At 41.2% G+C, this 18,876-nt stretch overlaps 2 protein-coding genes across 5 annotated transcripts; one reads left to right on the top strand and one right to left on the bottom strand.

The window, feature by feature from the left end:
* The first annotated feature begins 1,981 nt into the window (after nucleotides 1-1,981).
* On the top strand, nucleotides 1,982-3,331 carry LOC121613545 (cytochrome c oxidase subunit 5B, mitochondrial). The gene is made up of 4 exons (XM_041946987.1): nucleotides 1,982-2,160; nucleotides 2,748-2,818; nucleotides 2,893-2,992; nucleotides 3,082-3,331. Exons 1-4 carry the CDS (start codon nucleotides 2,061-2,063, stop codon nucleotides 3,192-3,194), a joined length of 384 nt encoding a protein of 127 aa, XP_041802921.1. The 5' UTR covers nucleotides 1,982-2,060; the 3' UTR covers nucleotides 3,195-3,331.
* Nucleotides 3,332-3,371: 40 nt separating this feature from the next.
* Nucleotides 3,372-16,997, bottom strand: herc4 (HECT and RLD domain containing E3 ubiquitin protein ligase 4). Of its 4 annotated transcripts, XM_041946985.1 has the most exons (24): nucleotides 16,826-16,997; nucleotides 15,594-15,864; nucleotides 15,354-15,513; nucleotides 15,123-15,199; nucleotides 14,799-15,020; nucleotides 14,630-14,721; nucleotides 13,195-13,325; nucleotides 12,908-13,062; nucleotides 12,588-12,664; nucleotides 11,998-12,122; nucleotides 11,764-11,823; nucleotides 11,361-11,472; nucleotides 10,436-10,625; nucleotides 10,147-10,319; nucleotides 9,930-10,049; nucleotides 9,741-9,839; nucleotides 9,393-9,560; nucleotides 7,135-7,278; nucleotides 6,690-6,856; nucleotides 6,402-6,468; nucleotides 6,216-6,298; nucleotides 5,446-5,629; nucleotides 4,982-5,084; nucleotides 3,374-4,876 (listed from the first exon to the last, which is right to left on the bottom strand). In XM_041946985.1, the coding sequence occupies exons 2-24, from the start codon at nucleotides 15,817-15,819 to the stop codon at nucleotides 4,668-4,670; spliced, it is 3,144 nt and encodes a 1,047-aa protein (XP_041802919.1). In that variant the 5' UTR covers nucleotides 15,820-15,864; nucleotides 16,826-16,997; the 3' UTR covers nucleotides 3,374-4,667. The 4 variants fall into 4 exon arrangements, 3 of the variants coding, with proteins under 3 accessions (XP_041802917.1, XP_041802918.1, XP_041802919.1); XM_041946983.1 differs by having other exon boundaries at nucleotides 3,372-4,876; nucleotides 9,741-10,049; XM_041946984.1 differs by having other exon boundaries at nucleotides 3,372-4,876; nucleotides 9,741-10,049; nucleotides 16,971-16,989.
* Nucleotides 16,998-18,876: the final 1,879 nt, after the last annotated feature.

Consider the following 18,876-nt stretch of genomic DNA (forward strand, 5'->3'; position numbering starts at 1 on the left):
GTACACATAATGTAATATTATTATATTACACACACACATAATCATCTTCTGTGGTTTTACTCAGCTTTTCCTTATTTCACTCCCTGGCATGTTTTGTCCGGCTGTGCCCTCAAGTGGTGGTGGACTGCTAGGACATCTTGATGGGGGGGCAGCTTCTCCAGACAGAGATCACAATTGTCGAATATGAGCCTTCCTGACTGATTTTACCTGAAGTGTCATTAACACAAGGAGAGATGTATGCAGAATATCAAATTTTCTCCATCTCTCTCAGATAAATACAACTTATTTAACTAGTTTTTTTTCATATTGTATAAAGCACATCATGGTCACAATAACTTGTTGGGGCCCTCAGAGCAAAGTTTATTACTGGGCTCCAGATTGATCACCTCATGCTCTGCGTGCTTACCTGCTGTCTCTAATTAGGGCAATTATGAGACAAGGCATCTTTACAAAGCAAATGAAGCCACATGCATAATATGTTGCAAAATACGACTTTAAATCTCTTAGTAGCATTATAACAGAGAAGTGCAAAGATTTCAAACACAGTTACTGTGGACAACTTTATTTTTGTATATAATCAAGGAATAAAGATGAATGCTATGAGACTAAAAGCATGAACCAGACAAATCAGTGACTTTGCTTTAGCTCAGATTTTGTTAAAATGTTTGTCCATGTCTGTTATACAAAAATGTTGGAGAAATGAATTTACTGTAATGATGCACATTGTCAGATCAATTTAAAATATGTAGTAAAAAAGACCTACAACGCACATAAAAGTAGACTCCTCTGCTGTGTTTTGAATCCTAATGCAGATGAAGCAGCTTTTAAAGCTTAAAACTAAGCATGTCTCTTTCAAAGAGGGTTTTTATCAGGGAGGGAGCTGTGAAAACGTATAGTAGTATCGTAGCTGTAGGTTTTCTCATCATTAGATACCACCTGAGCGTGCTCCATGATGACGTCACGTGCGACACCTGAAAACCGCTGTGAATGAAGCCTCCCCTCGCCGGGTGCGGTGGCGCACGCCTGTAGTCCCAGCTACCGGGAGGCTGAGGCTGGCGGATCGTTTGAGCTCAGGAGTTCTGGGCTGTAGTGCGCTATGCCGATCGGGTGTCCGCACTAAGTTCGGCATCAATATGGTGCTCCTGGGGGAGCCCGGGACCACCAGGTCGCCTAAGGAGGGGTGCACCGGCCCAGGTCGGACACGGAGCAGGTCAAAGCCCCCGTGCCGCTCAGTAGTGGGATCGCGCCCGTGAATAGACGCTGCAGCGCAGCCTGAGTAACACAGCGGGACCCGGTCTTTTCACGCTCCGTCTGCTGTTCAGCAAACACACGCCGTCAACAACGACGTCTGCGCGTGTTGCAGCGGCTGCAGCACCGCTGCTTTGTTTTCTTGTTCCCATGAAGGAGCTTCAGAAAGCAGGTGTGTGTGTTTGTGCTGCACCGCCTCCACCTGGAGGACAGCAGCAACGACCGTCAGTCTCTAGTTTGATGTCTCATTTTCCCGACACATGCTGGAACAACAACTAAATAAATCAGAGGTTATTCTAGTCCTTTCTCCACGTCTCCACTGTCATGCTTTTGGTAATGCTTGTTTTATCCGCCGTGTTATACGACAACAGTATATTTGCTTAAGTACTGTATTTAAGTACAGTTTTGAGGTACTTGTACTTTACCAGAGCTCTCTCTCATACCACACACTTATACTCTACTGCATTTCAGAGGTAAATGTAGCAGAATACCTGCTCCTCCACTAAATTTATTTCATGTATTGGTTGCAGGACGTTTTTACTTGAACTACAGTACGTAGACTGAATACTTCCTCCACCACTGCTATCACTCTCTCTGTCTGTCTCTTGGGTCCTTGGTGGCCTTAACGACATCAGAGTTTCAGCAGTATTTACCGCCTGTGTCTCGTGCCGCCTCTGCTCAGTTTCATTGCTCAGCGCAGCCGCGTGTCTGCTCTTATTGGTCCGCCCGCCTGTCACTCAGACGGTGGTCGGGGTCATTTCAGTCCAGCTCGTAGTGTGTCAGGTCATTCTTGGTACCTGTACGTGTTTATTATGGCGGGACGTTTTCTTCTCCGAGCTTGTACAACAACATTACAGCTGAGGGGCAATGCGGTGGCCAGACCGCTACACCGAGCCATGGCCACGGCGAAAGGTAAGAGTGTTTATAACCGACCAACTTCAGACTTTAGACCGTGTGACAGGCCCGCTGACTGCGGGAGACGCGCAGCTGTCCTCGGCCATAGGAGGTAAGTTTAGGGTGGTAAACTGTCCTCAGGTGGTCTGACAGCGACGTTTTAGATCATGGCGCAGTTTGTTGGCTAAAATGCTGCATCAGACACGAAGTCTGTAATATGATGTTAGCTAGAAAACTGTTTTATTATGAAGGGATGATAAAAAAAAAAACAACATTTTCACTAGTGGTAAACGCGCTAGTTTAACTTGTTTGTGTTCATTTTATGCGCTGTTTAAACGTGACTACAACATTTGAATGAAGGTCATTTGGACTTGAACTCGTAGACAGGCCTTTGATAGACCCACCTCCTCTGGCAGCCGTCTGTTGGTGTGATGCCAGTATCCTGATAGGGGGCAGGAGCAGGTTGGTGTGGGTGGCGTCCAGTGTGGACGTGCAGTTTAACTGGCATTCAAGCAGACCGACTGCCCCACTGTAATGTGCACACAGCACAGCCTGCTCATAAGACTTTGATTAATCATTTGCTCCTCTGCCTTATCATTTTTCAGGAATACCATCAGATGAAGAACAAGCCACTGGACTGGAGCGACGTATCCTGCAGGCCCTCAAACATGGAAAGGTAGGCTGTCACACACATGAGTACACAGTGCCTAAACCTTACATGTACACATTTTCTTTAACTTCACATCACAGGATCCCTACAGTATACTGAAGCCCAAGACGTATGCTGGCACCAAGGAGGACCCTCACATTGTGCCGTGCATTGGAACCAAGAGGCTGGTGGGCTGTCTTTGTAAGTGATGTTCATTAAAGGCAACATCCCGTGGTCTCTATGATTGGGTCCATGACACACCAGGTGAACCATGTCATCATTCTCTGCAGGTGAGGAAGACAACACTGCTGTTGTGTGGTTCTGGCTTCATGAGGGAGGTGCCCAGCGCTGTCCTTCCTGTGGTTCCCACTACAAGCTGGTCCACCATGAGCTGCCACACTGAAACTAAACTAAACACAAGCTCTTCAGAAACGGGACGGCACAGTCGTGCCTTTTTGCCTCGTTCATGGCCATATACTCCAATGTGTGCTTATCATTAAACATGCACAGTTTATCATTAAAATGTAAACCTGAACTGTCTTGATAGAAATCTGTTGTCAAGTTTTTTTTTAATTAGGGAGCAGATGAACATCCATCACGCTGTGATAAAGGTTAAAACAAACTATTAAAGCTAAAGCCAGCTACCTTTAGTGGTATTTCACTCATTGATACTGTACGTCATAAAATAAAATGAAACGAAACACCTGGTAAATGCTTGAATTTCAGTGATCATGTTTGCATGCCTTAATAGAGCAAAACTGTGACCTGGCCTATAAACTGGAGAGTATACATCCAGGGGAGCAGTGCTAAATTCTGGACCCTGTGCACTGGTATTCTCTATGGGCCCCTTCCATGTTCACAGCTATTCATTCTAGTATGTTTGTGATCCCAGTCCTACAGTCCTCTGAACATTTTAATTGAGCCATCTTGCCATAGTTTAAGTTGTACTACGTTGGATCTGCAAAAAAAAGTTTTTTAAAATTACTTTTCGCCATAATTCGAAAAGGTGTTGCAAGACATAATTATAACCATCAAACAACCAATGATCCAGAAGACAGTACTTTAAAAAAGCCTAAAACACGACAGTATTTTATCCCCAAAATAACTCAAATTTATTTCAGTGACTGTACTTTGTTTTTATTTGTGGATTGTTTAAGGCTTATAGCCAAGAAAACTCACTCCCAGTTTACGTTGCCTGGGTTCAAACATGTAATACACAGGGGGTGGATACATCATCATTAACTCCTGTAAGATATAGTGTAATTCATTGCAGTAGCTGTGCAGCAACTACTACCACGGTGCATCTTAAAATGTTACCCTATTACTAAGACCCTGTCAGAGGTTCTGATTTTAAAATCTGGTCATTTGGAGGACTGTGTTTGCATTACATTTGGATTATATTTTGAGGTGTTTCTGATAAATTTTCCACCAGTATAGACAAACAGAAACATCTCACTGTTACATCACACTATAAGCTTCAGAAAGGTAATGCTACTGCATTTCATTGTATTTTACAGGTGTTTATGTTGCTGTATGCATGCCCTGTGTTATATATCCCAATAGTTTGCTTCATCATACTTGTCATATCCAAACATGAATAAAAGCATATCTACAAGAGCAATATCAAATGTAAATTGACTTGTAATTGGGCATCAAATACTGTGATGGCATGAAAAAAAGCAGGAAAATCAAAGTCAAGATTAAAGTGAGACTAGACATCCATCTCTTAGTCGTTTCTAGCGTCGTGTGGCCGCCTCCTCTTTCCACCCAGTGTTAAATTCTTACGGCAGGATCCAAGTCTGTGAAACTTAACGCTTGGGAATGTGGCTGTCATCAACCGCCTGAACACAAGAGTTTGAGGCATTTCTGTTTATTTTCAGGCAAGATTAAAGCCTTGATTGTGATCTATGGCCTGTATAAGCTTCTCACGGAGTGTTTCTAAATTTGTGTACTTGGGCAGGTCCAGCAGGTTGAAGCAGGTGTGGGCAACTGGTAAGTAATGCTCCCCTCCACCGGTGGGCTGGATCACCAGCTTCAAGCTTTTCATGCCCAAGATGGGTATGCGGTCGCTTCCTGTGAGGAACACTGTACAGACGAGATACTGTTTTACTTTTCCGGCAGTCAAATCCACTTTTTCAAATCATCGCTGATATTTTTTAAAACAAATCAGGCATGGTGAACAGCACTTACATAGAAACTGTTTTTTCTTCTCTAGAGGAAGATCATGGAACACCTCCCAGAAGAGCTTGATGGTGGGATGGTCGGCCCAGTACTCCCCTTTGTATTCAGTACTCTGAAGGGTGAAGGCAAAATTTATACAATTCAGAATTACTCAGTAATATGTCAGTTTGACACATTCTGACAGTTAAGATCTGTTTCCTTCAATAATGATCAAAATAAACATGATTTTAGATTTGAGGTTAACAAAAGCACAAGCCTGAGTGAACTTCAGAAAATAACTAGAATGTTTTTCTCTTTATACACAGGTAAGAGTGGATTCATTTTATCTACTTATACAGTACATACTTCATTCTGGTCATGTTCTGTGATGCTGATTAATACAAAAGAAAAAAAGCTCTCTTTCGAGGATTACATTACAAAGTCTAAAAATGAGTTGGTGACACATTTTCATGAATTGTTATTTGAAACAAGACCTTTTGGAGCTCCGTCCAGTCATAGTTGGTGTTGCCAATGACCATGGATTGCAGTTCATTTGGCTGGAAGAGCTCAAGAACTTTTCCACCACACACCTTGTGGAAGCCTGCATAGAAGCACTCAAACAGCGGGGCCACTGATGTGTTGAAAACATAGTCTACATATGCATTGACAAATTCCTGCCTAGAGGAAGAAAAAATTAATTAATATAAAGATAAGATGACTTTGTAAACATGTTAAGTGTAAAATCCAGTGGAAAGACTGCAATATGACTAGATTTACAAAATTTAAAGAGTTAAGCAAACAGTTAAGGAGCTGGGAAGAGTTTCAGGATGAGTTAAAACTGTAAACTGTACTTAAAAAATCTGAAAACTTAAGCAAAGAAATTTCCCTTTCTTAAAACAATAATTTGACAGTCTGGGAAATGTCCAGAATTCTGAAAACATATACCTTTTACACTTCAATCTTTGAGCAGATTGCACAAACACAACAGATGACACAGATGTTTTAATTGGTGAGCACTGGATGTGACAGGTGGATTTTGTTACAGTACCTCTGGACAGAGCCTGGCTAGCACTTTCCCTCTGTTTCCAGTCTTTATGCTAAGCTAAGCTAACTGGCTGCTGGCTCCAGCTACATATTTACAGTGCAGACATGAATGGTATTGATCTTCTGGCAGTAAAGCAAATAAGCTTATTTCCAAAAATGTCAAACTATTCCTTTAAATAACATCTGCTATAGGTGAACAGGACGATGACGAAAATTTTACCTGTTTGATTTGTTGACATTGATGTCTTCACCGTTGGGTATTAGTTCCAAGACCTCTGTGGCGCCATAGTTTTCCTCTGTGATCTGAAATATAGAAATTAACTTTTGATACAATGACAAACAGATATCACAGCTATTTTTTTCCACCTCATGCACCACAGACAGTGTTGTTTGAACATCATCTTACTGTGAAGTTCAAGCAGAAGGTTTCCTCAAGGTCATCTTCTGTGTAGTCCAGTAACAGCTGCAGACTCCTAGTTTAAAAGGAGACAGAAACAGACATATTTTACAATATTATTTTCTTAAACAGACATTTGTTGAACACCTTTGACATCTTTCAATTAGCAGTCTGTTTGGTCACATAACTGCAACATTAAAATGTTCAATTTTAGATGCAGTTCAGAAAATACCAAGGCAAACTGACATTCGTAAACATGTTAAATGGGAACCTCAGATGACTGTTCCTTGATCTGACCTTCCCACATCTGGCATTAGCTCTTTAAGGTCATCTAGTGTTGGCTTCCTCTTCAGAAGCTTCTTGTAAAGGGCCACAGGGAAGTGGAGCTCCACTATTGTGAGATTGTAGATGGCCAGACCACAGATGACCCCGATGAGGTTGAACAAGTCAATGTCCTCAAAGGTCTGCAAGCGACAGTCAACCATTGCCATCAAATATTTTATAGAAGGCAGACTCAGTGTGCATCATACTTTCATTTATCTACAAGCAAACAACAACAGGTGCATATAAAGAATGTACTGTGTCTTCTGACCATACCTGGTTAACTGTGAACAGGATGTGGCACTAATGTGAACCAATTCATAAGTGTCCTCATTATTGAGGGTGTTTTAGAGTGTACTTTCATACAACAGGAGACATTTCAGCAGCATGAGCAAACAAAGGTGAATTAAACAGCAAGTACCTTGTTTGAAAACCAGATGAGCCTGGACTCCTCGTAGTAACGAAACATCCCATATTTGGGGTCCAGCAACTCTTTCATGATCAGGAGAAAGAACTCCTTTCTCACGCCTCCTGCATCGACTGCCTCCTCTCCCACGAAAATCACCTGAACAACAGCAGTACCATTAATTGAAATAGCAACAGATTTGTAATTAAACTGTATACAGTTTACTTGTAGATACCGTATTTTCCGGACTATAAGGCGCACCTAAAAGCCTTTAATTTTCTCAAAAACCGACAGTGCGCCTTATAATCCGATGTGCCTTTTATATGGACCAATATTGGTTAATTATGGCTATCGTAGTCAGGGGGCATGGCCGAAGTAGGAGCGGTAAAAGTGTAAAGGGCGTTCCACTCTTTACTGGCACGTGCAGTCAGCTTTCAACCTGAATAATAAAATGACTATTTCACTGAACAATGAAAAAATATGAATATATGCTAAATAATAGGCAATTGAAATATTAATCAAACGTGGTTAATGTGATTTCTGCTCCTGAACCTCAGCGCACAGCGTCTGCACATCAGCAATGTGCGCCATCACCTGCATCTTTACGCAGGATAAACTGTCATCTGTGAGCGTGTGGTGTTTCATAACGAACAAACTAAAATAAAATACATTTTAAATAAATGCTCATCAATTATTTTCAGGAGCAGCATCAGAGGGATGAAAGAGCCGCGGGTTGCCGTCCCCTGATCTAGTGGATGCATAATGCAACCCAGACACCACAGTACGGTACTTTCTGTCTATGCGCCTTATAATGCGGTGCGCCTTATATATGAAAAAAGTTTCAAAATAGGCCATTCATTGAAGGTGCGCCTTATAATCCGGTGCGCCTTATAGTGCGGAAAATACGGTACATTTTTTATGAATCCACTCTATCTACCCCCATCTACCCTCACTATTTAATCCAAAACATAAGCCCTTTAATTAGACAAGCTGCAAAAATGTAATCATTACAATTTTTTTCAACTTAGGCACAAGTCAGTTTTATGAAACTGTTTAGAATATAAATCTAAGTTTGGCAGATGTTTGGTTACTTGGGGGCAGTGGAGACAAGCTGGTAGCACAACAATGACATATTATAAAATTGATATGGCATATACCTATAGTCCAATAATGACTCTCTTTTTTGCTCTGTTTTGGTTTCTACCAACTGGTCATATCTGTCTCCATAGCAGTTAAATGCTCCACTATGTACAGTGTACTAGCTGCTTACTCTGTGTGCTGAATGGTGCTGGGCAGGTGGTGTACAGTGGATTTTTAGAGTTTAGGGAAACAGCTGCCTGCTGCAGTGACACTGAACCAAGACATTCAAATTTGGGGCCTGCAACACCAAAACAACAAGCTGAAAAACATTAAAGGAACCTTAACACCGACTGTTTGTTTGCTCTGGACTGCATCAGTTGATAAGCTTGAAGTTTATATTTCTTGGCTCAGTTTCTTTTCAGACACAGAAAAATCCAAGTGGACCAAAATGCATCACTACAAACCATGTAACGTTCACTCCACTTATTGGTCAAATGTGTCTGGGGCGGGAGCAAGAAAGTAAATACTGGAAAAAGGTTCTCTATTCTGGACTAATGCATATTTTCGTGAGAGATACACTGCTATGCAATTTAACATGGAGCAATGGCGCAGATGGTATTTCCTCACAACCATTGTAATTATATTGGCAATATTCCAGGCAGAGGTATACCAGCAGAATGCAGAATGCACTTTGAGGAAATGTTTTGAAAATGCCTCACTGATTCACACTTTGCAAAGACGTGCTACCTTCAGACGACTGAGCAGAACAAGAGTGCTAATTTTGAGCGTGTTGAACGACTTGCCGTTTAAACACTCTCTCATACCAGAGTACATCTGGTATTTGGGTTTGATCACGTTCCCATCACAAACAACATGCTTTACAGTTAATTTGGGACTGGACCACCACCTCTTCCTCTCAAGGGTCTTGGTGCAATTGTTTTGGTGTGCTCCCATGTGCGATTACTGTGTTCACACCTGCCCACATGACTGCACCAAGGAGGAAAAGGAACCACAGTCTGATTGAAGCGATGGTGAGAAAATGCCCTAAAATGCTCCATACAGCTGACGGTAACCACAAAGTCACAGGGTAATTTTTTGTGAGTTTGTCACTATGAGCAACACCTTTCATAATCACTTCATCCGATCCATTGTTAGTACAAAAATATTAACAATAATATCATTGCAGCTTTTACCTTGAGCGGTTTCTTGTAGTCAACATTCTTTGACTTCCTGAGGACTTCCATTGTGTCTCCGACAATATTTTCCCTCCGAACGATGAGGATGAGGCACGGGTTGACTGATTCCACTGCTGGCATGAACATGGAGCTGAAGTTCTGCATCTGTGCCTGGTCCACTGCCATCTATCAATATAACAAGGAAAAGATGAATGATAACATGTTTATATGTTTCAAAGATGCAACGGTGCAGCTGCTATGATCCCAAATCATTTCACAGCACCTTTCCAGGGAGTGAAACCAATCAAATAGAGGGAAAAAGCAACAGAGAAAGAAACCTCCATTAAGTGATTTACTGCATATTACCTGCATCTGTATGACAGCATCAGTCTGAAGCAGTGTGGTCTTTGCTTGGGCATCAAATACAAAGGGATACCTGCACAGAGTCACCACACCATCATGACCCTGAGGATACAGAGGCATAAACAAATGGTTCATACGGACGCCTGACCATAGACAAATGTAACAAAGTGAATCGTGGGACAGCAGACTCACCAATGGATACATCTGCCTCTGAATCCATGTGACGTAGTCATTTCTGATGTCTATCAGGTCATCCAACTCGTGGATGTAGAATTTATCGTACTGAATGATGTGTCCCGCTCTCTCACTCACCTGACGCGACAGGGAAATTGATGTAATCACCTGTTCTTCATGGTACTGTATGATGTACTGTATGAATCTGACAGCTGGTCTAACACAAATTTCTCACCGTGTGCAGGATCTCCAGGAGTCGAAGGGACGTGTCCAGGAAACAGGTGAAAATTCTCTGTTCCACTGAAGGAATGCCCACCTTGTGCATCTGAAGCAGATACACCACCACTTCCTTGTACAACTCCACCAGCCGCTGGAAGACTCTGGGCTCAAACGTAGACCACCAGTTTCCTGATGCAACAACATCAAACATTATGAGAAAAAAGATGAAAATAAAAAAAAAACTGTCGGAGAAAATGTGGCATCATGTGTGGCATAGAGCATAAAAAAAGCCTTCTTCATCCTACCTAGCACCTTCAGTGGAGCCTCTTTCAGGCTGATGAGTGACTTGGCAAATGGGATGGTGATCGTCACATAATTATGTCGTTCACTGAAGAGAGGGCATTCTGGAAGAGTGAGGTAGAGTCTCAGCGCTTCAATGTCTGGAGGAGAGTTACTTAGTCTGGGAAGTAGGTTCTTCTCCAGACTGGCAGCAATCTAAGGGACACAGAAGAAAGCATACAGGTCTGCTGTAACTTATGTAAAAATCCCTAACTGATGCATCTCCAGACTAAACACTGTGATTAAAAGATGATGGGCAAAGTGCAACAATGGCACATTCAAGCAGGGCAGAGCAGTAATCACAACATGTTGAGAAAAGAGGGATGAAATATGCTGAGACTGTGCAGACTTTCTTACATGTGTTATAAACAGCCACGACGGAGGTATGTGTTTACTTGTTAATTCAGTTAGGTGTATAGGTGTGACAAGGAATGTATAAGAAGGAAGGGAACCCACTGAGGCGCCATACTGTATGCACACAGCTCAGAATTTTGTGCTGACAGTTATACACACTCTATCCAGATCTAAATAAAACCCAACTGCTTCCAGTTGTTCTGACCATATGAAATGTATATGATCATCTTACAAAAAGAAAACCATGACACAATCCATGAGACAAGTCCAGTTTAGCCACACTGCTGAAAAGACTGTAAGAAATATTGGTTTGTAGGAACTGAAAAACCCATTTTTCCCTACCCTGCAGTTTAATATATGTTTAATACACTGACAAGAGTAATTTATGTGGAGGGCTTACATTTAAAGCAAATACAAAACCATATGAAACAGTATTAGTACAATTCCATGCAACTGTTTTAATAAACTAGTGGGTAAATAGCAACATAATGCATAGATATAGTGCACAAACAACAGGCCTTGATTGTGATCACTGACCTGCTGAGCCATCTCAGGGTGATCTTGTTGGACCACTCTGTGAAACAGGATTCGAGCCATGTTCATATCCACCCCTGAACATTTGCTGCTGGTACTGTAGTGATCTGGATGACTGTGTAAAAGAAACAAACGGATATGAGTACACTGTATACACAGCTTTCCAAAAAGTCAAGCCACAAAGTCAAAGAAGAAATCAAGTAAGCAGAGCCCAACCTGGGAGTAGGTTTGATACTTCAAGGTTACTAACAAGTGCTAAGGATGTCTCCATTTTGACATTGTATGATAGCAACATGTATCAGTTGTAAATAGTGTGTGAATAAGAGGGACCAAAACAGTGAAGAAAATACCTTTGATTTGGTAATAATGAGTTAAGACTTACGGCTTTCATTTAAAATTCCATTACCTCGTTGACAGAAAAGATCCATTGAGGCAGCTTGCTGAAGAGAACACGAGGTCAATCTCACTAAAGGAATCATAAAAGGCAAGTAATTAGTGTGACTACTTTTCCCAAGCGAATCTCCATCAAGAACTTCAAATCGTAACAACAAGTTTTAAAAATGTGTCTACAATGACTAAAACTAGCCATAACACCAATAACATGTGGTCAGTCAAGGATCTTGGGAAGAGAGGACTTTACTTGGAGATTTCTTGTGGGAGTCGTTGTGGTGAGTGATTCAACCATTTTTGTATGATGTTCTCTTTTAAGGTGCAAATCTTTCTGTGGGAATCTTGTATCCTCACATCATCTGTGTCCTGGAGCGTCTACAACAACAAAAAATTTTAAGTAAAAAAAAAAAAAATTAAATGAAAAGTACGAAATTATGTAAAGTCAATGGAGAGGGAAAATCACAAAAACCATGGCTCTAAATGTGCAAAATCTATGTGCTGTTGATTTCAACCATGTACCATATTTGAAACAAAACAGAAGTGCTACTTGAATGAAAGAATTGGGTGCTCCTGACCCAAAGATGAATCGTGTTATACTAGAGAAAGAGCACAACCATGCAAGAAAATTAATGCTTCAGTGTAGTGCAAATTAAGTTCCTCGTGTGGTTGTTAAAAAATGTCCCATGCACCTCTTTCTCACCAAATAAGGGTCTAAAAAATAATTTTATTACTCAGCAAGAGACACAATTCTTGCAATTTACTGAAAAGTTGGACGCATCTCAAAGAAACTTCATCGTCAGGCCTCGATGTGTGAGAAGTCTTTTATTTCTGAAGACTTACATTGGCAGTGTTATAGTGAGCAAAGCTCTGGTCTCCTCCAGCGTAAATCCTCTTGACACAACAGCAGTGCCCCGAGTCTGCAATGTAATGAAAGCAAGAAGTAAATGCACGGATAAATAAAGGTCCGGAAAGACCTAAGCATGCGTAGAAGAAAAGTACATGCCATTTAAAGCTCCTTCAAGTTCATTTTTTCGTCAGCTTCAACCAAACCAGGAATAAAATGATGCCACACATACTCAGAAAATCTTCACAAAACCCACTGCAGCCCTACTTCTACTCCTCAGAAAGTATTTGATACAGCTTTTTTGACTGTGTCTCACCTGTATCTGTTGGAACATTGCAGTCTATGAAGGGACCTTTGACAGGGGCGGGGCTTTTTCTGTTGCAGGTGGAGCGAGTACCAAGCTGCCCGTTACCACCAAGCCCAAATGAGTACATCTTTCCAGAGGAGGGCGTGAAAGCCAATGTGTGCTGCCTGATAAAGGCACAGCAATTTGAAAACTGTTTAGTTTCATGACATTTCAATAAAATGGCGATACAGGAAAAAATGTAGTCTGTATTCCAGGCTTGAGATACAATGTGTAAAAATGCAAATGGTAAATTTTACCTTCCACATGAAATCTGCGTGACTACATTTCCCATGAGCTCAAACACTTTCCTAGGGTTGATTTCATGGTTTGTTGAGTTATGTCCAAGTTGTCCGTATCCTCCTGCTCCAAACGTAAACACACCTCCTTCCTGTGAAATCAGCAACACCAGTTGTTCTCAAACACGAAAGTTCTGTAAGGCCACAATGTCAGCAGACACAGTATACAGAGCTGGGACAGGCTGAGAAAACATGTAGGATCCTATCATAAAGCAGGCATCCTCTGCAACATCAGTCTGCTACAGACACTTACTGCACTTGGGCAGGAAATGGGCCTCGTCAGCCACCAGCCATAGAGATTACAAAATGCACAACTACTTAATCAGCTAAACAATGTTTCCGTTTGTAAAATATTTTTTTTTGTTTTTGTACAACTTGGGTTTTCCGTTTTAAAATTATGTCCATCAATCATATCAATTATTACAGCATTACTTAGCAGCCTAATTGCTGAGATATGGGGTCATTTGTAAGACAAGACTAAGATGGATGTTAAGGCGATTACCAAAGCAGTTAACTTAAACTGTCTATAACATTAAGAAGGGCTCCTTCGTGGTTCAACATTGACCTACTGCACTTAGCATCATTATGCCATACAAGGTTTAACAATGCAACTTGGAGAGCCTTGGTAGCCAAATGGTTACAGCGCATGCTGCGTGGTCACAACTGTCGATTCCAGTGGGAAACCTTTGTAGCATGTAATATTCTCTCTCCCTCTGTTGTTCAACTTAATCTTCAATTTGAAAGCCCAGCCCCGACACTGAGAGCCGAGGAGATGCTGCAGCATGATAACAAATTGCACCAAAATGTTAAAAAGTACTGATAAAAGAAACAGTAACGTCTGATCTTATCAATACTAACAATACTGCCCCGAGGCCCGTTTGATAGCAGGTGTCAGTACTACGCCTCTGCATTGTGCCTGAGGATGCCGTTAGTCATTTGAAGAGGTTTAGCAAACCCATACTTCAGTAGCCCCAAGATAGCCGGCAACAAGTACTGTTGGCTGTTTTTACAGAATGCTGAAATAAAAGGCGCAAATGAATCGGGATGTTTGTGGAACTGTAATGCTGCACTGGCAGGGGCTCATAATATGGAGATCTTTTTATTTACCTTTATTCATACAGATAATCTCATTGAGCAACACAGTCTCATTCTGAAGAGAGACCTGACAACACTTGGTGGCCACGGTTAATGTCGAACCCTGCCAGATCTGTACTATACTATAATCAGAAAAATTAGGAATTGTGGTCAAAAGTATAAAAACAAGGCCAAGCCTGTAAAAACAACGAATCTACAACCACTAATCACACACCACTTTGATTTAAGGTAACCACAGATTCAAATCTGTCTTCCACAGAACACTGCAGATTTATCAAATAACCAAAGGTTAATGACTTAACTTGGTTAGTGCTGCTGTGTGATCTTCTCCACAGGAGATGTAAATCACTCTCTGCGATCTAAGGGACTTCAGCAAGGCTGGGAAAGAACGATCTGAAAAAGACCTTCTGACGATTAGTCTGAGTTGAGGGCTTGAATGCTCACAAATACTTATGGTTTTGACCACCCACCATTACTGTCATTAAGACCCAGCTGACCAAACTTGTTCCGCCCCCAACCAAACACGGCTCCTGAGAGAGTGAGGGCAAAGCTGTGAGCACCACCCGCTGATATCTGGGCAAAAGGAATACCCTGCAGAGACTGAATGATTTGGGGTGTGGAAATGCTCTGTCCGTTTATTCCCAGCCCAAGCTGTCCATATCGATTCTGGCCCCAGGAGAAGACCTGGCCTCCTATGAAAAGAAAGAGACAGAACACTCAATGCCTTGTCTTATGAGGAAAACATAATACGCTGAACGGAAGATGTGCATTATGTTGCTACAAACCATCCTCACCTCTTGAAAGTGCATGGGAATGCCAATGCCCACAGGCTACCTGAGCAATTTGTACATCTGACAAACTCTTGATGTTTCTGTTTTACAGGGAGAAAGAAATGACGGTGATTGTGTACCAGAATCTAATTCAGAGAGAGTAAGTTTCTTTACAGCATGAGAAAATGGCACATTATGCAGAACAAACAAATAAAGTTTTCATACAAATCAGTATCAACACATTGCTGAATTTACCTAGGCACACGAACACATTCTTCAAAGTTATTTAGGCCCAACTGTCCATCTGAGCCCAGACCCCATGAGAAAACCTGTCCTTTGTCATTCAGGGCAAGCGTGTGGGACTCTCCACATGACACTGCCACGATGATCTGTGCATCCAGAGCCACAACCTGTTCTGATAGAAGACAGAGAGAAATGTGGTGTGTGATTTTACCAACTGCATCAATCATTAAAAAAATGTTTTTAATCACCAACCTGGTTTCTTTCTGGACTTCTCGTGTCCCAGCTGCCCTAGGTCATTGCAGCCACAGGTGTATACTGTTCCATCCTCCAGCAGAAAGGCTGTGTGTCTGTGGCCACACCCCACATCACACACTTTCTTCCCGTGAAAGAATTCACATTTTCGTGGTTCAACCACAATCTCTTCATCAATCCCACCCAAGCCTAACTGTCCGTAGGAAGCATTTCCCCAGCACAGCATTGTAGCTCTCCCCTTTGGCTAAACACGCCAGCAGGATCCCCGTCCCTGTGAAAACGATAGACACACCTCGGCTAATAAAACCTTTCAGAGCACATTCAGAGATCCATAGTTTTGGTTTAAGATACACTTCAACTGATATCGCCTAGCAAGGTAGCCAAAAAACGAGATAGCTAAATAACATTACTAACGCAACACAGAATAAACGCGTACATATGGTTAGCTTAATTACTGTACTTAGGATTTAACACAACCTAGTACAAATACTAAGAACTCTTGGCTGGTCAGGTAACGTAAACAGATTAGCCAAGTAAGCTACAGTTAAATAAACGGTGGTTGAGATAGGTTAGCTAAAATCATCAAATAACGCGACTTCCGTTTTGGGCGTCTGGAATTCCAAATTAAAACACACGTCTGAACATATTTAAATACAGGAGTTGCTAATATTTATATTTAACCATATTTGTCCCACAACTAAGAGTTCAAAATAATGACCTCTGTCATAAAAATAACAACTGCCATGTTTCTACTGACATTTACATGAATAACTGAAACGGAAGTATTATTGTCGTTCTAACGGGAGGACCGCGGATAAAGACAGCTAGCACGCCTCTTGACAGTACCATGATGATAAACTTACAAGCGAGGCAGAGCTGTATTGACTGATGCAACTTAGCGAAGTTAATTTGGCATTACTTAATGTTAACGTAATGGCATTACACTGATGGTAGCTAACGATTTAACGACACATTGTTGGGAAAGCGTTCGACACGTGGCGGAAATATATCATAACTTAGCTTTTCACAAACAGTGCTGTAATGTTAGCAAGCTAACGTTAGTCAGAACATTATGTAGTTCGCTGGAGTTCATTTAGTGAATTGACTGCGCAGCTAAAAACAGCAACATAAATATATGTCACTCTTTTAGGATTTGTAAAAGCCGTTAACAAGAAACAACCATGTGTAAAGCTTTTATAACGCAAAGGTGAAAGCCAAATAGCAAATCTTACCAAACCCGCCAGATTTGACAGTTACTGTCTTCCAGTGTTTTGCTCGCTAGCTGGTCAGACTGTTAAAAACGAACACACCGGCACATTTTCGGCATGTAATAACAAAAGCCAACTACAAGCTAGCGCTAGTTGTAAAATTTCCTACCCAGTCCCTCTACTCCAGTCCTCTGTCAACAACTGCTGTCCGCTGCTGCTGAGGAAAACCGTCGAGTGTTTATAACACACACTGAAGGTCCGCTTTTTCTTTTAGAAATAAAATTCCTTTTGTAGTAGTATAACAGCCAGACGTACAAAACAACGCAACTATGCATTCCAGTTTCACTAGATACTGAGAATACTGTCAGTGTAATTTGAACACCTTATTTATAAAGTGTGGCGTAAATGTTGCTAGACCTTCTGAGCTGTGTGCTGAAGTGTAAAAGTGGTGACCTTAAATTTGAAGGCACACTCATTTAACCGGAAGTATTCCTGCTTTTACACACATCTTACTTTATGGAGGGGAAAAAATCTCGCGAAGCATCTACAACGTTCTAGATGGAGCGCTCACGCGCATGCGCATCCCAGCAGCGACGTATGTGCACCCAGAGTATACTGAATGCACAAAAACACCCCAACCCCCCCAACCACGCGCACAAACATTTTGCTTATATATGTGGAAGTCTAGCCACATATAACTTATCACCATATTTGCCTTTTTCACACTGTATTAGTCCCCTTAATACGTGGCAAATAAGGTAATGTCGTGTATGAAACATCAGTCTGAAGAAATTTCTACACAAATAAACTCACTCACTTACTCACATTTCTGACCAACTATACTAGTTTGACTATTAAGGACTATCCAGAAGAGTATGTCTATATTCATACCACAGGACAACAACAAAACATCTTTACCCCCCTCTGGTGGCGGCAATGAGCAAAACTAATAGTAGAATATTCATGCCACATTAGTAAAAGGTGGATAAAGGAAAAAGGTATACCCACCCTTAGCAATACAACAATGAAAACAAAGTAATGCTAAAATATGGCTCTGGGGTACAGTATAATTAAAAAAAAATGATTAGATTGTTTATCAAGGTATGAAATTGTTAAAAAATATAGTAAAAAATATAGGATATATTACATAGTAATATAGCATAGTATAGTGTGTGTGTGTATATATATATTTATATAGATAGATAGATAGATAGATAGACACACGCACGCACATATCAGAACACAGATTTTTGGTTACAGAACATAAGTAAATCATTGCTTTCCTCACATCTAGGTTACAGGATGAAACTATAGGTCAGTCGTAGTTCTTCTCTTTTGTTATTTGCAGGTGACAGTGAGGTAGAGTCGAAACCAGAAACTACGTAATCACTGAAAGGCAATGATGGCCCTCTTTTCATGACAACAGCCCATTTTACGCAGACATTTGCGTAAGAGCACATTTTGTCTGCTGATTAGCGTCTTTCAGGTGTCGTGCTTCTTGAAATGCAGTGTATCCTGTACAGCTGGTTCTTCCTGGGTGTTTTCCCATGTGACTTATGCACTGGGGCCTATGTCTCAGAGCAGGAGGAACTCATTTTACCTGACAGTAAGTTACAAACCAGGGCACCAGGAACCAACAGAAATACACATGTTGCACTTGCTTGGAGTAAGTAAAAAACTCTCTATGTATTATTTAACTTCCTTTTAGCTCTGAGAATACATCAGTGTCAACTAATCAAAGTTTTTGTCTAATGAGTCGACCGATTATTCACTGGTGTTTTATCTTTACATGCTCAGATCGTTGTCGGCCTCCTCTTCATCATAATGTGCTTTTCAAAAGGACTCAAAGAGGTGAGTAAACCTTTACAGTGTTTCTCTATAGCATGATGGAAGGTTTTCTGTTTTAAAATGTAATTTGGATAAAGAAAAAGACATAAATCAACCTTTAAAAGACAGAAATACAAAAAAGCTGCAACAGCCAGAGAAAGTGACCAGTGAAACAAAGTGTGCTTTTCTGTAACGATTATTATCATATACAGGGAAATAAACCTCAAAAACCACAACCTCCCGAATCA

Source organism: Chelmon rostratus, chromosome 11 (genome assembly GCF_017976325.1).
Source record: "Chelmon rostratus isolate fCheRos1 chromosome 11, fCheRos1.pri, whole genome shotgun sequence".
Taxonomy (NCBI): domain Eukaryota; kingdom Metazoa; phylum Chordata; class Actinopteri; order Chaetodontiformes; family Chaetodontidae; genus Chelmon; species Chelmon rostratus.